General features: G+C 37.9%; 1 protein-coding gene across 5 annotated transcripts in view; it reads right to left on the bottom strand.

The window, feature by feature from the left end:
• Nucleotides 1-6,525: 6,525 nt before the first annotated feature.
• The window catches only part of FRMPD2 (FERM and PDZ domain containing 2), a 78,872-nt gene continuing 65,672 nt past the window's right edge, over nt 6,526-19,725 (bottom strand). For 4 of the 5 annotated variants that reach the window (XM_033001787.2, XM_033001786.2, XM_033001788.2 and 1 more), the window contains 7 exons: nt 18,396-18,511; nt 15,723-15,871; nt 13,957-14,047; nt 12,496-12,830; nt 9,748-9,963; nt 9,416-9,478; nt 6,526-8,594 (listed from right to left, as the gene is read on the bottom strand). In XM_033001787.2, coding sequence (XP_032857678.1) covers nt 8,523-8,594; nt 9,416-9,478; nt 9,748-9,963; nt 12,496-12,830; nt 13,957-14,047; nt 15,723-15,871; nt 18,396-18,511 — 1,042 coding nt within the window. In that variant the 3' untranslated portion in view covers nt 6,526-8,522. The other variant, XM_033001790.2, reaches the window with a different exon arrangement.

Below are 19,725 nucleotides of genomic sequence, written 5' to 3'. Positions count from 1 at the left end.
TGGTAACTGAAAAGTGCAAGCATGAAGAATTTTTTATGCTTTATATTGTCTTTTCCTTGAGTACTTCCTTGACGCTTTGCAAGCATTACCCATGACTCATGCATCTTCTCTGAGACCGCAAAACAGTAAACAAGGAAAATGAGACATGATATTGTTAAGGAACTTGTCTTACAATGAATTATAGATATGATGAAGAGAGGAACCCGGGAGTTCTGGAGGAATATGTGTAGTGCTATTCCAAGTTAAATGAACTAACTTTTTTATTTCTTTTATCTAATGAAAGTTGAAATTCCCTGAGTCATTCCATTATTTCAACTGTCTTCCTGTTGAATGTACAACTGTATGTTATGACTGGTTTCAGTGGATAAAATAGGTGTGAAGTGGTGGCAGGATAGTTTAGTGAGAGACCAGCATTCAGTTCCTGCCTCTGGAACAGTGCTGGCTTCCTGATCACCACAACAGTTTTATCAGTAGATGGTTCCTTCGATGACATGGTGCTAAACTTGCAGTAAAATCTGGAACCAACTGAGTGAGGTTTGGGATTTCCTTGCAAAAACTCAATGATTTTGGATCTTGTTTCAATCAACATTTCCAAAATTGTGTGAGCTAAATTTATGTCTGCTATAGGTGTGCTTTTGCATGTGTTACTGGTTGTGGCAAGACTGCAGGCCAGGCATGCTCTCTCCTGATTCTGCAGCCCAAGTTCCTGCTTTATCAGCACTTTATGTATGCAATAACAGCAGTTTCCTTGCACTTATGGTGGGGATTTGCTTTGTGAATACTGATGTTGCTGTAGCTACATTTCCCCAATGTTCATTATTTCCTGTAGTGTCCTTGTCACTCATCCAAGGATGACTGCATTAAGCAAGCTGACAGGATGTCATTTCTGCCTTGGGAGCTATTGATAGATATACTGAATGGGCCAAGAGGTACTGCAGCTGGTGCTTTGCCTTGGCTATATCTACTTCAACCACTGAAGACGCTGAAGAGTTAAGACTAGCTAAAAAGTAGAGCTGATCACTGGCAGATCTTGCAGATCGACATCCAAGAAAAACTCCAGACTTTACATCTCCTAAAGTCCCATATTGATTTCTCAGGATTTGATCAGTGCATAAGTGATATTAAAACAACAACTCTCTCATGCTAGTAGGCACCAGAAAACTGTATCTCCTAATTTTAGTAGACATACAGCTGATGGATGGAATCTCATCCTCTCTCTGAATCAGTATTGGCATACTAAAACCACTGAGATGATTAAGAAATTGGAATGCCTGTTGTATAAGGAGAAGCTGAGGGAGCTGTGGATGTTTAGTGTGGAGAAGAGAATGCTCAGGGGGTATCTTATTAGTATGTACAAATTCATAGATGGGAGGGAATAAAGAAGTAAAGAAGGTGGAAACAGACTCCTTTGAGTGGTATCCAGTGACGAGACAAGACACAATAGGCACAAGCTGAAATACAGAAAATTCCATTTAAACATCAGGAAAACTTTTTTTACTCTCAGGGTGGTCAAATATCAAAACAGGTTGCCTACACAGATCATGGAGTCTTCATCCTTGGAGATATTAAAATCTCAACACAGTACTGAGCTGTAGATGACACTGCTCTGAGTTGAGGAATTTAGACTAGACGCTTTCCAGAAGTTCCTTCTAATCTCAACTGTTCTGTGGTTTTGTGGTTCTGTGGTTTGATATTAATTGTTCCATGCTATTTGGCCTGGAGAAGTATGAATGAAGTATGAGGTTCTGTTATTCCTGGTGTGCATTAGATAATTGGCCAAGACAAAAAAAAATTATACCTGTATGGCACTACAGAATGCTATTCTAGTTTTGCAAGCTTATTTCTAAACCTACAGAGCTACATTAGTGCAGGATTATGTGCAAATTACACTTTACTGTTACACATATCTTTGTAAGTGCTGTGCCTTTCCATCAGACACTTTAATGGACACTTTAGAAGATCAATCTAACAGTGGACTGGCACCCTCAGTCTGCTTAGACAGCAAGGGTGAGCTCTCTTTTCAGTGTAGAGATCTCATCTGGCATCTATTTTTTGTAATATTACAATAATATTCAGTCACCTTTGCAAGCAGTAGGTAGGCATTCTTCATGTTGAGCCCAGCTTTGTGATTTAGAACTGTGAGAAATACCATTGCCCTTCACTGGTAACCAAGTGTTTTGTACCTAGAGGTGCTGTTCCTTTTTCAAACTTTCAAGCTGTCACAAATGGTGTCCCCTAGGGATCGATATTTGGCCCAAAGCTGTTTAATATCTTCATAAGTGATCTGGATGATAGGATCAAGTGTACCCTGATGAAGTTTGCTGATGATACCAAACTGAGTGGGGAAGTGGACGCTTCAGAAGGGAGAGCCACCCTGCAGGAAGACCTGGATAATCTGGAAGAGTGGGATAACAAGAATCTTACGAAGTTCAACAAGGACAAGTATAAGGCCTTGCACCTGGGAAAACATGATCCAGGAGTGGTTTGAGCCTTGTTGGCAGCCAAACACCATGCAGCCACTCTCTCCCCCTTCTCTTCCAGTAATGAGAAGGGACAGATGAGCCAGGCTTGGGGTTTGAGATAGGACCGGGAGGGGTAGATCACACATTATGGTCATGAGAAAAAGGCAGACTCGTTAGGGGAAGAAAAAAAAGAACATAGATTTCTTACAGACACTAACAACGCTTAACAGAGTAGGACAGTGAGAAGCATTGCCACATCTTGAGAACACCTTCCCCCCACCCCTCCCTTCTTCCTGGGCTCAGTTCTGCTCCCGAGTAATGGGTACAAGTTACTCCTGGGGAGATTCCAATTGGACACAAGAGACAAATTTTTCACAATGAGAACAATAAACCACTGGAATAACCTCCCTAGGGAAGTGGTGGATTCCCCAACATCGGACATTTTTAAGATTCAGCTGGACGGGGTGCTGGGCCATCTTGTCTAGACTGTGCATTTGCCAAGAAAATTTGGACCAGATGATCATTGAGGTGCCTTCCAACATGGTATTCTATGATTCTGTGATTATAATTCCAGTGAGAAAGGCACTCAGACTATGCAAAGTATCATTTAAAGTGCTATTTATTAGTGCTAACACTGTAAAGGAAGAGAGGTTAGTATAGATAATCTTGCGTCCCTTCAGATGCCAGGAACTCCCAAGTTGTGCAGCATCTAACAGGCATCTGATTCAGGCACAGCACACCATGCAGACTGGGTCCATGGAAGTTACCCCATTTTGATAATTTGAACTATTACATGATTTTCTCACAAGGAAACAATTCCGTTCAGCATTTCTACTCTGTCCAACAAAAAGAACATTCACATGATAACTTCTTGCTGCACTTTTAGGTAAAATCAAGAACTTACAGGTGGCATAATGACCAGTAACAATTGTGAGCTGCGTACAGGCTCTCTATTACAATTAGCTGGCCACATTTATTCTGCAGCTAAGAGATATTCACAGCACAACTCACAACACAGGCCTGAAGGCTAAACTGTATGTGCATCACAGCACAGCACAGGCATGGGCCTACTCCGGTTAACTGTCATGTGGATCATATTCCTTGATGGACAATGATCAGGATCATTATTTTGAGATATGTGACACTATCTCCAGTCCTCATTCTGCAGATGAATTTGTGACATACTTGACAAAAAAAAAAAAAAACAGTTTACAGGGATTATTTTACACTAAATATAGCTCAACCAGATTAAATTCAACTGCTCACAGTGTTTCATAAAACCAGTTCTTATAACACTTGAGGAGGATTTCCCATTGCTCATAATTTTCAGAAAATTAAGAAATGATAGTGCTTCATTCCAAAAACACCCCTGCTTTAAGGTCAAAATCAAGTTTATTCATAAATTAGGCTCTTGCCAGATTCAGACAGATCCTGTCTGATTTCTAGATACTCTTTCCTGAGGCTGATTCTTCATTACCCTTATTTTAGGATCTGTAGGTCCAGCAGCAATATAGTTATATAATTGTCAGCAACATGCAGCACCTACCAGGCCAGGCAGACACTCGCCAGGCTGGAGCAAGAGCATTGCACCCTGCCAAGCCTATCTTGGTAACACTTTTGAGTGAATCTCAGTGAAATTTCATGGAGTGGTAATGGCACGGGTGACTAATGGTGATTAACGCTGTTGCCGTAGCGATTTGCCCATAGATGGCAGTACTTGCTGTTCTTTTGCAATACTACGGTATTTACATTGACTGTATTTGTTTCATCACAGATTTTGTTGTTCAGTAAGGCCATAAACTCCAACCGAAAAGACAGAGAAAACTTACTGACTCATCTCTCAGGCTTTCTAAGACAAATAAAAGGAAGCCTGATTATATTAGTACAAGTTGTAAAAATACACTTTGCTGCTTTAAAAAGTCAATTATTCAAACCTGACTATGTTCTTGTAGCCAATAGCACTCCTTTTGGGATGTGTATATACTTTAAGGTATCTTGCCATTGCAGATAGGGTATTAGAGTACATGGAGCCATCAGCATGAAGCAGTCCTGAGACCATGGAACTCAGTGAAGATGAAAGGAAAGAATGGGAACACTGGTTTCACCCTGCTCACATGATTTTGTAGCTTAATAGCTATAAGATGGTTGTCCTTGCTATACTTGCTTTTAAATTGAGATAAAATGGTAGATGTTAAAAACTCAGCAGCAGACTCAATGGCAGTAAAACAGTTGCTTCCCCAGAGTAAGATGACGGGATGTGCTGTTCTGTGGACAGAGCTACTGTGAACATAGAGTATCACTGACAAGGTTTTGTGCTAAAATATGAATCTGGGGACTAGCAGATGTTTACTTGTTGTGAGTGCTTTTTATGGCAGGTACTGCCTCTGACAAATGTGTCCTTTGTGTTTGCATTTGTACTGCAGTTTGTTCTGATTAGTGACTAGGTGGTATACGATTTAGAAATACAAACAGTGATCTCAGTGCCACTTCTGAAGTAAGCAGTGCAACCAGAGGCAGACTGAGGTTCTGTACCATAATACATCTCTTGCATGTTAGGATGTGTGCAAGTTCGAGTCAGACCACTTTATATGCTAAATAATATCTCATCAGAAATGGGACAGAGCAGTATGATTCTATTTTCTGACTGAGGAAAGACACTTTTGTGTGTAAACACAGAATGAGAACTTATATCATCTGGGTTTAGTTCCCAAGTTTCCAAAAACTCTGTAGAAACTGGACAGATCACCAACCCCTGCCTCATTTCCCTGTGACTGAAATGGGACAGTAGATCTTCCTTTCTTTCCATTTTAGCCTGACTTGTCAAGTAGTGTGAGCTCTTTAAGGACTGGGTTATCTCTTGTTCCAAATGAATGCATATCAATGAGGCTTGATCTCCATGGGTGTTTTGCATGAATAAAGAACACAGAAGTGGGGCTCTTATTTGTGCTATGTATAGGGGGAAATGGTGTATGAGCTTCTGGATGTAGACAGATTCCCCTATATTTACATGCTTCTTAACAGTCTTCTAACTGTTCTCAGTTTATCTACATTTTGAGCAGAGTGGGCCATAAAGTATATGACTGTACCCCAGTAGTCCAGTGTGAAAGAAGAAACCTGTGAAGTGCAGAGAATCCTCTTTAAGTGGTTTGGCTTATTCAGAAAGTCTGAAAGAGAGCTGGGAGTTGATCTGAATCCCTGAATCCTACTTTAAAGGGGAAACTGAGAACAGATGGTTCCCTAGCATCTCTGAGGGAGCAATATACAGCAGCCACATGTGCTAAGCACTTTCTGGTGATAACTCATTGTTTATTTCTCCAAACACGTTGTCTATTGTAGGAAGAAGCTGTGTCTGTCATTTCAGTCCCTCCCTCCTCAAAATTTATCTGCTGTTAGGCTGATTGTCAGCAGTGGAGCTTGTGAGTGGTACTAGTACTGAGGTGACCAGCCTTTAGCTTCAAACATGCGCAGAACCCTTTCAAGTGTGCAGTTATCTTAAAATGTTTTCAGGCTGTGGATTGAGAAACTTGTTCTGTGGGATCACTCCAGGACTGTGACAGATGGAGGGCCTATCACCCAGCATGTGGTTAATTGCGTCTATCTGGCACCCCTTAAAGTTGGTTTAGGAGGCTCTGAGATTTTCTGTGCGTAAAAGTTTTTTTGTAATGTAACAGATTATGAGATATCTGGAAAGATATTTCTGTTTTACCTTACTCTGCTAGCAGCCTTAGAGGACTAGATCTGTGTAAAAGTATATGTATCATCCAAAACAAAGTTCATTTTGGGTGAGGATGTTGTTATTGGGATCATAACCATAGTGTCTAAAAGCATTTAATTATTACATTCCTAAAGGATAAGAACATGGAATATGGCAGAATGTCTCAGAGGTTAGTAATACCTGCTTTAGGGGAATATACAAAAGGTACCATCATCACAAAATCTGCCTTTAGAGGAAGTTTAAATATAAGCCCAATTAATAAAAGATTATTTTCCCTAGAGCTCTTACTGGTTAGTAGTTAAGTATTACAGCTTCTTTTTCATAAAAAGAAATTGAAATGAAATGCAGTGTTTTCAGAAATCTTTTTAATAACCCTGTAAACCAGGAAAAACTTCTGTTGAACATCTGCAATAATGCACAAATGAGGAAGAACAGATAATGCCATGAAGATTGCCTTCTAAATCCAGAATACTTGTTCTAAACCACAGAAAAAACACCTTTGCGTAAAGTACAGGAATATTTTCACTGAGAAGCTTTTTAAAGTTTTTGTGGTACAACAAGTGAATTGTGCATTGATGTGCAGTGTAGTGCATTCATTGCATAATAGTACATGTGCAGTAATCAAAATCAAAGTGAAAGGCCAAATACCAAATGAAGATAACAAAGTTATGGACAAAAATTTGGCTGATGACATTTGACAAAACTGCAAATAGTTCTTTATATTCAAAATAAAGATAGTAAATGCAGAATGCATGGAGCGTAATGCTTCTGGGAAGGCTCAAATTCAATGAATTTAGGACAAAACACTTAATTCTATTTATATTTATACCAATCTAAGTGCAGGGTTACTCCACTAATTTAGCGTTACTCTGGATCTTTACCAATATGTTTGAAATTAGCATCTGGCTCACATCATAAATTTCATTTCTATTTTTTTCCTGACTTCCAGTGGACTATCTGAGGGCAAAAAGAAAAAATGGCTCTTGGCCTTAATTATAATTGTATTACAGTGACTTTTTCTAAAAGTCATGCTTTTAATTTGTATTTAATCCTTCATTCTTCCTGAACCATAAACCCCTCATTCGTAATGAAAATAAACAACTATTTTATTGTCTTTTTTCTACTGGGGTTTAATATTCAAATGCCTCTTAATATTTTCTCCTTTCCTGAAATCAGAGAAGTTTTAAAAATATGTACAATTCAATTAAATAAATGCTGTTATAATTTTGTATGTTTAAAAGTTACTCTTCCAATGCACATCTAATAACTTCACTTCCATATATATATCCTTCTAGATAAAGGACTTAGAAGTAGTACTGTAGAAACAAGTACAATCTTATAAACTTGAACAACAGATTTCTGCTCAAATCCACTCAAACTCGTGCTAACAGAAACACTTTTTACAAGAGAAATAAACTGTACAGGGTTATTTACTCAAATGTAAAGATCTGGTTCAGCCGCTACTGGAACCAGCGGGACTTCCCATAGATTGGTTCAAATCCTAGATAAGAATTACAAGATAGTTAATCAATGGAAAACATCAGGGGAAGATGAAATGTATATGTGTGCCACAACAAACACAGAGTCATTTCATCTGGCTTAGTATTGCATTCCTTTTTACATGGATGCAGAATGAAAGAATACTGATGCTATCTACAGCTGTTCGTATTGCTGGAAAAGAATAATATTCCACCTAATTATTAGAATGCTTTTCCTGGTTTGAATAGAACCAGCTAGGGTTTAAAGGTGTACTGGTTTTGTGTCACTTTCTTCATTTAAGTTGTTCTGGTGATATAAATTCCTGGGCTGGAGTGATGACTGGAAATGGTTCTATATTGTTCAAGCAACTAAAGGTAAACAAATTGAATCCTTCCACACAAAAGCATAACTACTGTAGGAAATACTGATTTGCAGTCCAGAAGCCAATAGTGTGCAACAGTGTGTAAGGAAAAACTAATCTTCCATCAACACCAGCAGAATCTTAGATCTTTATACTTGCCCTCTGGAAAGTAAAGCTGATTTCAAAGGATGCTATCTCCTTGTCACAGTCCCAAAATATTTTCCTAACAATTAATATGTTATTACACAGAATACTTAAATTGTCCACAGCAATTTAACAGCAGTGCAGCAGTGCTGACTGGCTGTTTCTCCAAACTGTGAACCAAGATACAGATGACTTACCCAGGACATGATAAGCAAGGTTTTGGATTGCCTTAGAAATCAGAGTAATCTAACAAAGCATGTACTATAACACTTGTCCATGCTGGCTTGACATCTCTTTAAAGGAATTGCTGAGTGGTCCCCAAAGTCCAAGGGGGTAGCAACAGGGAAGACTCATATTGCAGTCAGTAGGAATCCATTGCTTGAAGATTCTGAAGGACTTCCAGCACAACTTCATAACAGAATAAATACTCATCCTGTACACAGAGACATCAGTGTGAAACACCTGGTTACATTCAACATAAATTCTAGACAAAGAAGGATGGACTGGCTGAAGTGCTGTTTATAACACCAGCATCTTTGTAACATGGATACTAAAACTTACATGTTTGAGAGCATCCTTGTTCTTTTTGTTCCATCAAATGTAAAAGTTCAGGAACACTTTATTCAATACAGTACCTGTAAGCATGTCTCATTTAGGTCAGTGAAAGTTATCTATTTGCTTAATTTTAATCACATGCTCAATCATTATCCTGAAGAAAAATATATCAAAGCATGTGCTAAAATATTTGCCTATAGGAAGAACTTATCCTAGTCTTGTCTTGCTTTTCTTCCTACTAGCTCTTTGCTCTAAATTGAGTTAGCTGCATCTTGTCTTTTCCTGTATGAAAACTCTTTTCAGGGGTAGGTTTAACTCAGCAGTAGAAGGGTTTACTGAGGTGATGATAGCTCAGCAATATCAAGAATTCAGCTGAAGGCCACAATTTTGCAGTGTAGAGTCTATGGTATCTCACCAGTTTTGTTGTTAATCCCTGCTTTTCTTTTATTTTTGCTTAAAAATAAACGGGGCATGGGATCTGGTATCTGTACTATATTGGTGCTTTTCTTTTATTTCAATTAGTTAGTAAGGGACAGACCTTTCATATTTATAGACACCACTTTCCTGGAAGGCTGTTATTTTCCTCAAATGTGAGGGCTAAAACTACGCTTTAAGCCCCAGATTTACCAAAGTATGTGGGTATGTACCACTAATTGAGGCCTTTAAAAATCATAGTCTAGTTGAATATTGAGAACTTACCTTAGTTTGGATCATGCCAAAATGCTGATCTCTCAAATCTCTCACTATCTGCTTGATGTTGAACTATCAGAAGAGGAGAGTTTTTATTTGGTTGACATGCAAAATATAAAGAAGGATTTAAACATGTTCAGATGGTGAAGCTATGACTGAGTTCATTTACAAATACTATATTTGTAGCTATTATCTTTGTTGTTTAAAACAACAAAAGCTAGCTTTATTTCGTTCTGTTATGATGAATTCTATCAAGAATTACTCTGGTCTAAGATACCCCCACATGTTGTTGACATCCATACCATTTTTTAATACTTAACAATGATCTGTTTGATACTTACACATAAATCTTTTTCTATATAGCTGAGCAGAACTTCAACACAGAGCAAAACTCCACTTCTTCCAATGCCAGTGCTGCAGTGAGCAACAATAGGTCCTGCACTGTGAGCTTTTCTCATGTAACAAATAAATTTTACAAGCTGTTCAGCCAGTTTGGGAATATTGTCATCTGGCCAAGTGGTAAACTGCAAATGATTTATAATGCGCTTCTCTTCTGTCTGCAAGAGAGAGACCAGAAATATTAAAAATGATCAGTCCTAAGAACAATTTTCAAGGAATTCCACTGATAAATTTTCCATCAGCCTCATTCTTAGTCACTTGTTTGTCTACCCTACAATTTTTCAGCTTTTCATACTTGATCCTACTAAGTTTTCTTTTAGATTTTCAGAAATGTACTGAGAAGACACAGACCTAGGAGATTTACTTTATATAATTTTGATGAGACACCAAAGTTACTCTGTTGCCCCAGCAACAGAGTTGGGGTAGTTGTCTTATTTGTTGGTTAGAAAAGAAAATAAAAAACATTTGTTAAATTAGAACATTTCGGTAATGTTTACAAAAATTGTTTTTGTAACTGAACTAAACCATACTAACAGAAGAGTAGTAATATGATAGCCACGATAGTAAGATTGTAAATGCTATTCTGGCTACAAGATAGAAAAGACCAATTTGTGATTAGATACTCTAACATATAAACCAAATCAACTAAAAAAATACTTAAGAGACTATTCATAATGTAGATAAAATAAGATTATTAACTGAATGATCCCGGGACACAACTTCGTGTTTCCAGCTTGCCAAAACACTTTAAGCTGGATGCAAAAGAACTACCTGGATTTTTACCATCAGAAGAATTTGAATGCATGTCTGGATTTCTGCTGAAGTAAACCTGTTGCTTTCTGTAGTAATTTGATACTGGTTCAAGACAAACGTAGAAAACATAACATGTTCATTGAAACAATCACATATAATGGCTCATATTCCCATCTTAATAATCTTTTGGAAAGACTCATATTAAATGCTTTAGTATGCTTCACACTCAGTGACACAAGGTGAATTGTGTTTTCTTCATATAGAGAAGTTTTTTTCTATATGGCTATGTTGGCCTTGTGTGTGGTGGGGTTTTGGTAGCAGGGCAGGGGCTACAGAAGTAGCTCCTGTGAGAAGCTTCTCAAAGCTTCCCCAGCTCCAAATTGGACCTGTCTCTGGCCAAGGCTGAGCCAATTAGTGATGGTGGCTGCATCTCTGTGACAACGTATTTAAGAAGGGGAACTTGAGAGGAGGAGGAGTTATGAGGGAGATACCTATGCAAACACTGAGGTCAGTTGAAGAAATGAGGAAGAGGAGGGGGAAAGGTGCACTGGAGCAGACACTCCCCTGAAGCCTGTAGTGAGAGGGCAGGTTGTGACCTGCACAGCCCATGGAGTTCCATGGTGGAGCAGATATCCACCTCCAGCCCGTGAAGGACCCCATATCAGAGCAGGTGTCTGCGTCTGAAGAAGGCCAGGACTCTGAGGGAAGCCCATGCTGGAGCAGTCTGTTGCTGGGAAGATTACAGCCCATGGCAGGAACTCACACTGGAGCAGTTCATGAAGAGCTGCAGCCCTGTGGGAAGGACTCACATCAGAGAAGTTCATGGAGGACTGACTCCTGTGAGAGGGATCCCATGCTGGAGCAGGGTAAGAGTGTGAGGAGTGCTCCCCCTGAGGAGGAACGAGCAGCAGAAACAATGAATGATGAACTGATTGCAACCTCCATCCCCTGCCCCCCTGTGCTGCTGGAGGGAAGGAGGTAGGGAAATTAGGAGCAAAGCTGAGCCAAGGAAGAAGAGAGGGGTGGGGGGAAAGGTGGTTTTAAGATGTGATGGTATTTTCACCAAGTCATACTCTGTTTGGTTGGTAAATTAGTGGTGGTGGTGTTCAAATTAAATTAATGGGTTTTTTCTTCCCGCAATCGAGTCTGTCTTTTGCCCATGACCATAACTGGTGAGTCATCCCTCCCTGTCCTTGTCTTAATCCCAAAGCCTTTTGTTTTATTTTCTCTTCCCAATCACAGCGGGGAAAGGAGTGGCTACATGATGCTCAGTTGCCCTCTGGGCTTAAACCATGACAATGGAAAAAGACATCAAGTTAGTCTGACACAAGTACAAATCTTTCAATTATTCTATTAATTAATATGTCCCACGGAAATTTTTGCAGAGCTTTACTGAATGTTGAGACAAGTCTGATAGACTTACAGTTGCCCTGATGCCTGTGTTCTTACACCTGGATTCTATATTTGTTAGGTTTCTAAAAATCTGTTGCTAGATTTGTAGTTTCATGTGTATTCACATCTTTTCATGAATGAAAGAAATATTATTTGTTCTAAAATCTAGGATGAAGACCACCTTCTTCCCCTCTTTCCTTCCAGCCACCATAACAGAATATGAATCCACTCTGTCAGCCCTTGCTGATTTGAGAACAGTAATAAATTCTGCAAAACACTGAACACACCAGCTCTGTGACTATTAAAGGACTAATTTGGGGATTTTCTTGTCCAAATGTATGTAATGTTGGATCCATTGCTTGTGCAATGAGCAGAGAAGCAGTGTCTCATTAACCCTATTTTCAAGCCTGTTATTCAGATTTTTACATTCCCCCAAAATACTGAGCAAATGTTATGAAAAAAAAAGCAAACAATACTAGTATTTACTCATGTAAAATATCTAATCAATTAATCATATATGAAAGTATTAAGTCTACTCAACTTACCTGCTTGTTGATCATTTCTATTGTTCTAATTATGAAGTATTCCAGAATCTGGTAATTGTCTAGCCTGAGATGGAACTTAGCCAGGTCTGTGGGGTCATGGGGAGATTCAGGCCAGTATTTATGACATTTGACTTGCCCTAGCTCCACTTCTTTTGTCATCATGGCAATCACATCTGATTCACTCTCCCAGACCATTTGCCAGAAATCAGAAATAGTGGATGGCAGAGGCCCTTGTGTTATGATATAGAAATGTTCTTCTTCTCCAACTTTCATTCTAATATAATTTGCATTAATGTAACCATTCTTTTCTCCCAGAGGAACTCGTGTCCTATCATCTGTAGAGAAACAGAAAGTTGCTATTTCAGCTGTTGATCTGAAATGGAGCTCTACCATCTCTAGCACTCAGGAGATGGGGAACTTCAGCCTCTAGCAGAAAAGTATGTTCTGGATTTTAGAATATATTTGGCTAGTATCACTAATATTAGTCATTGCTAATAGGAATTCCCACAGATAAATTGTATGGTTCACTGCAGCTTTATTTCTCTTAAGATACTTGCATAACACTCTGACAAGCCTTCTAATTACCATAAAATTGTTTGGCAAAAATTCAAAATAGTATATCCAACACTGCTTTTAAGGTATGGCATGGGAACATTGTCACTGGATATTGGTGTTACAAAACAGGAAACTTGTATGAATGTATACTGTATCAATAATATGGAGAGGTAACTGTGCTACAAATTTTGCATGTGTCGTCCTGCTGCTGCAGTTTAGAAAGACATCAGGGATCCAGAAGGTGTTCTCCTCCTATCATGATACCTCTCAGGGAGTCATTGGGCAATACATTATTTTCTGGAAATCCTTGTTAACAGCAGTCACTCAGCTCTTGGACTCAAATCTTTCTTCTAAAATGACTTTTCATCAGCGATGAAACTTGTTTCTGACTCAGATCAGAGCTGAGCAGCTGAAAGCTCTGTTTGGAAATTATGCTTTCAAATACCTCTGAAAGAACCTTTGTCTTTTCAAGAGGTACATAATTACATGATTTCCATTGTACTTTTCACATTTCCACTGTGTCACAAGCAGTAGATGTAGCTGTACATTTAAAAACATTTAAAGAATTGCTATTATAGTTCAAGTTACACTTGCCCACAGAAATGTAGATCAATATCTCTGAGAAAGAGGGAAGGAAACATCAAGACAGCTGACCCCCTACCAGACCAAGATGCGCCTTGTGGAAGATGATACTTCAGAAAATTACATATTGTGCAATACAGACATCCTTGTATGAACTCTACCTCTTTTTGAAAAAATCTCAACACATTTCATTATTAGTGGAGCTCTCTGTGACTAAGGATGTGTTGGAATCTGCACCTCCTACATCTCAGTATTATAACTGTTTTTCTGTTTTCTCATGTCTTTGTTCACTGAATGTATGTTCTCATTAGTGTGCATACTTACATGGAAGAATATCTTGGTATCTGTTTTTATCCTGGTTTTCTGGTGCTTTGCCAGTTCTGCAGTCATTTAGTGGTTTTACATGTTCTAAAGCCTAGATCAAAGAGAAATAGTCAATCACGTTGTTCACATCCTTTACAGACAACCTTTACAGTGTTGGTGTGAACAAACTTTACTGCTATATGTGACCCAAGATGGGCAAATAGACTTCTTACAGAAAAGAATCAGTACTTCGTTTTCTAAATGTCTAGGCAAGGAATTAGAATTGCTTCGTATTTTCTTCAGCCTGCACAAAATTTCCAGGGTTTTCAAGTGATATTTCCAACCCACATCCTCAGTCTCTGTCATTACAAATCCCTCTTGTATATTGCTGTAAAATAGATTTTTGGAATAGTGTCTTGGCCAGATGTCGGCATTCGTAATTGATAACATACTGAATAAAGCACCAACTATTGCACTGTTAACAGGCAGTGAATGTCACTGAATACTTCTCAGTGACAGAGAAAGTGATGGATATAGGGAACAGTATCGATGATATTAAGTGCAAATCATACGGTCATTAAGTACTTCCCAGCAAATTTAGGGGAACAGAATGCAGTGTAGCTGGTAGCAGGAATGTGCAAGTTAATTTCATTTACAGTTTTGAGTTTCCTTCACTTTTATTTATTCTTTTACCTCTTTGGTATACACAGTACAATGCTCAGCCATCACATTATGCCACTAGACAATGTATATGGATTGAAATACATGTGACAGTTCTTTAACATCTTCATCAGTTACTACAGCTTTTGCTCAGATAAAATATCAGTTGGCCTTGGTAACCAATGCTTTCCCTATTAGATCTTTATGTGTTCTATGCAGATGCGTGACTCAGCTCAAAGTATGTTATGCCTACATCAATAACAGAATTGAATGGAAATCAATACATGCCCTTGAGCCTTCAGGGCTCAAATCCTATACACTTATATATCAGAGATATAAAGGCAAGTGAAACAAACTGGTAACATTTTAATTGCTGTGGAAAAAGTAGTAGCAATCTATTTCACTGGTGATGAGTACATCCTTTAAAGGAAATTCCAGTATTGTGTTGAAGAGTTATGAAACTGTTCTTTGGGAATTTGCTGTTAACTGAGTATTCTATCTATATCCCAATATGAGAGATTTTATATGCTTCCCTAATTTTACACTTTTTCATTACTTATATGCCATCAGAAGTAATTATGTGTTGTCCTTGCCTATGGAGGTACATTACTTTTTAATTTCACAGAGTTCCTGACCTTAATAGCATCCTGTGGCAATGAGTTCCATAGATCACTGGAACATTTTGTGAAACATTTTCCTTTCATCAACTAAGTGTTTCAACACCAGTGAATCCCTAGCAGGATGGATTTCTTGTTTTATTGCAGCCTCTAGAATAGTTCTTAAGGAGATGTTTAGCAGAGCTGAGGGGGTAATAGGAAGAAGTCAGTCTAGGAAAAAGTGATTCATACTGTCCTTTTGTGTATTATTTATTTTTCATTCAATGTGGACAGTATCTTTAGACAGGGAAAAGTGTAAGCCTGACCTGTGTGGAAGGAGAGAGATCCAAGTACTGTAGCATCACCCAAACAGGAGAGTAGAAGCCCCATTCTGGCTGGAATAATTCTCCAAGAAAGTGGAGTCAGTAAAGACATACGAGTCGATCTCCCATACAGTATGCAGAAGGCTGCTAAAAGTAACTTTCTTAGGTCTTCTAAACACTCAGATCTTAAAAAAGAATCACAGTTTACCAGAAACTCCTTTAGCACCTCTTGATTCTCAATCCGCAACTGAAGGCCTTGAATAAGATCTGTGATGCCAGTCCTTGGACCTACTCCAATCAGTGATGGTCTAAAGTTTATTAACTGAGTCAGTTCATCTCCAGAAGCAAAGGTTCTGCCTATATAGCAACAAAAAAACAAGGGAGTTTTTAATTATTATTGCCCATAGTACAAAGTCTTTGCTGTAAAAACTAGGGAGCTGCAGTATTCAAGTGCATTTTGATGTTTATACTGTGGAAGTGAAATGTGAAAAAATATTTTTGGCTTACTTTTGTTCACAGCAGAAAGAAGAGTAAGTCAGCACCATGGATACAACCAGCACATAATTTGAAAGCAGATCCAACTATTGCAACTTATTGCCTCATACGGTTTCTAAATATAGTCTGTTCTAAATAAACTGTTCTTGCAGGATAGTAAACTTTGTTAGTTTATATTGATATAGGACACTCTGGCTATATCTTCACAGGAAATCATGTTTATGTTTCCAGCACTTTCCTGAAAATTAGTATTACCACACCGCACTGCTAGGAATAATAACTGTAAATTCTTCCTTCCTGAAGTAAGAAAATATCTTCTTTTCTTTTCATCTTACCTCACACTTCCCTTCAAGAACAAGATGTGAAGTATCTTTGATGCACCAAAATTAGGATTCGGTTTTACTAGTTAGCTCATCCTGATTTTTATGTTCTGATCCAAAACTTGACAGATTAAGAAGATGGATAAACATTTACATCTCCAGAAATATCACTTCTCTACTGAAGCAACTGAAAAACTTTTGTTACCATGTAGAGTAAAAACAGTAGCTTGTTTGGTAAAAAAAAGTGGTTTGAGGCAGAGGAATTATGGAATTTGTCCTTTTGGTCATAGGTTACTGTTGGCAAAGAGTAACATGCCAGCTGTCTCAAAGAAAACGTGATGATTTGTTCCACAGTTTTGCTGTAGGCTGAAGACAGGGAGCAGTGCTCCGTTTTCCTCTTGTAAGATGTCATTGCTACTGTTAAATAATTTCTGTTACAGAAGTGTTGTGCATGCTATGCTTTTGTCTGGACTACAACTTGTACCTGCCTTGCCTGAGCTTCTAAGATACTTTCTGTTCACTTTCTGTTCTCTAACCCTCACAGATGCAATGATGTTTCTATTCACTTGTTGAGAGTGACAGTGAAGACAGATCCCCTGTCCCAGAGAGAGAATGCTATTTTATGTACACCTCTCTCTCTTCCAGATGAAGTGGAATAAAAACCCCAAACTTTGAGCAGGTAGTAGAAGATAAATTGGTTATAATTTTCTATTCACTAGCCAGCACAGCATGGTAGTGTGAGGGAGATAACTGTGATTCACTTCTGATAAAAGCAATCAGCAATTCATTGCTTCCATAGGGCAAGAAGAAGCAGGAAGAGACCTGTATTTCAGAAAATCTATGGGATACTTCAGCATCCTCAGTATGATTCCTTTCACAAATTATTCTTGTTTGGGGCAGAAGCAGCTTAATTTTATGTAGGAACAACTAGACAACTGTCTTCTGGTATCAGAGGGGATTTAGTGCCTCTGCTGTGAAAGTGCTTCAGTATGTGTTAAAGCACATCAGTTCTAGAGCTTTTAATGAAGTTATATGAAGTGAAATTCAGTGATTCTGGGAACAAAGTCTTGAGATAGAATTTGACCATTGGTTCTATGTTTTTGTGTGTTTCATTTACTTTTTTGAGGATTTTTATAGGAACAGTAAGAGAGAAAGAATGGTTTCAAAAACCTATTGCGTCCAGTGATAACAAAGCACATTTCGTAGTATGTTCCTAGAATTTGTTCCATTAATTCTCAAAGCCTTCTTGGTTATTGCCTTTCATATATGAAAAAGGCCTTCTACTAAATCTAGTCTGTTTACTGTATCTCTTCTAAGATAATCCATCTGCTTTTATTTTATTCATTTTGGCACAAACTGAGAATTTAAAGTTTTTAATTATGCACTGGGAAGCTCCCAAATTGCAATGTTTTTTTTTTTTTTTTTTTGTTCAACCACTGAGCCAATGTGTCATTTCTTTGCACTACCCAATAGTTCATGATTTGAACAAATGTCACGATGTTGCTCAAATTAATTCAAGAACTTTCTTTTCCTCTTATTTGCTCAATTTGTGCATCTAATTGAGTATAATCAAGGTATTCAGATATTTTCCTTTGGGGAAGGACATGATATATAACATTATAACATTACTAAAAAAATATCCCAACTAAAAAACAAAACAGAAGACACAAAAAACCCCACAAAAAATAAAAATAAAAAATTGCTCATCCTTCTGAGACTGGAGTTCCAAAGCGGAGGTGCTCAGACCAGTGGTGAGTGGGTGATGACCAGGAGAGCTGGCCTCGCTGCGTTCAGTTAACTACATTCAGACTCATGTTCCTTCCTTCTAGCAGTTCCAAGATCTGGAGAGCTCCTGATGTAGGCTGCCTTCTTGTGGATGTTGCAAAAGTTTGATGGCCTTCATATGTGTCAGCGGTAAAACTTGTGTCCTGAGTGCCCAGGTCTTTGGAACACAAGGAGCAAATTCTTAGCTTGTATACAGGGGATTAGTGTTGTTCTCACTGTACATATTATGGGGGAGCTGGTCTATAATGTTACAGAAACAAGAGGAATTTATGCATGGTTACTTCTAGGTAGAACGGAAATCTTGTGAGGCATATCATCATCTTCATTGTTCCAGCTGTCTGACTCAGACTGCTGACTCTCTCTTCTGCTGCCTTCACATTCTGCATATTTCCATGACCTGTAAAACAGCATTACTTGAATGGTCTTATGGAAGTGGAAGAAGCTTTGATAATCTGAACCATACAAAGGTTTTGGTTTTAATCTATATTTGGTCCCTTTTAACTTCCTTGAGGAACTATTTTCAAGAACTAGTGTGAACTCTGAAGAATATAAGTTCAAGGAGTAGTAGTACTATTTTGTCTGTAGTATTGTTTGCAAATATAACCAGCAAAAAACACTATTATCTGTATGTGGTATTTTATTTTTTCAAAGAGATAACAACATGCTTTGTATTAAAACCTGCCCAAAAAAATGATTGGAAGTAAGGCTTGTTACAGTTATAGAGAATTTTTCATGTATGACATTTTTCAGTTGTTAGGCAATCATAACTAGATAGGCTTTGCTTGTTACTTTTTCCTATTGTGTTTAGATAATTTTAAAGTACTTAAATATGTTTTACGTAGAAGATATGCCTGTAGTCCAGAATACAACTATAATGTGTGTAGAATGGGTCAAATATTCCTCTCCTGTCTAATTCGGATACCTTCAGACCTAACATTTAATTATGCTAGTAGGTTTAAGCATATCACAGACTTGCATTATCCTATCCTATATATGTTCATAATACATAATATTAGAAATGGTAACAGGTAGACTTAAGAGGGAGAATAAGATAATAAGTAGCAGTTTTTCAAATATCAATAATCATTGCAGGCTGTGCATGTTCGAGTTTCACAAAGCTTTTACAACTAGAAAACAGAAATACCAGAGAATACTGGTAGTAAAAAGATTCAGATTACATGACAGGGACCAGAAAACCATCCTATTTGCAAAACAACCAGAAGAGATACTTATTATCCCTATATATGATAACTTTGTATTAGCCATAGATGTATTTATGCATCTTTCACACAGAGCAAGCTAATTTAATAATAATCACACCTGATTACCTGATATATCACAAGATAATGTTATATTAACAATGAGTTAATATCAAGTGACACTAAGCCTGTGTTCACATGGATGTTCTCACCTGCAGGTGCTCTCAAAGCTTCTTTCAGATTTTATCTCTTCAAGCAGGTAAATTAGGGGAGATTTTCATCCCTAATTGGTTAGCCAAATACTGTTCTTACAAAATTTTAAGTTTTAAATGTAAATATTTAGTCCTTTTATCCATTTATGTGGGTTATAAGTGATAATCATATTTCCTATATTCTGCATCACTGTAATAGA

This window comes from Tyto alba, unplaced genomic scaffold (assembly GCF_018691265.1).
Source record: "Tyto alba isolate M040663 unplaced genomic scaffold, T.alba_DEE_v4.0 Super-Scaffold_1, whole genome shotgun sequence".
NCBI classification, from domain to species: Eukaryota; Metazoa; Chordata; class Aves; order Strigiformes; family Tytonidae; genus Tyto; species Tyto alba.
Note: the sequence above shows the minus strand (reverse complement) of the source record. Positions and strands in the feature narration are given on the sequence as shown.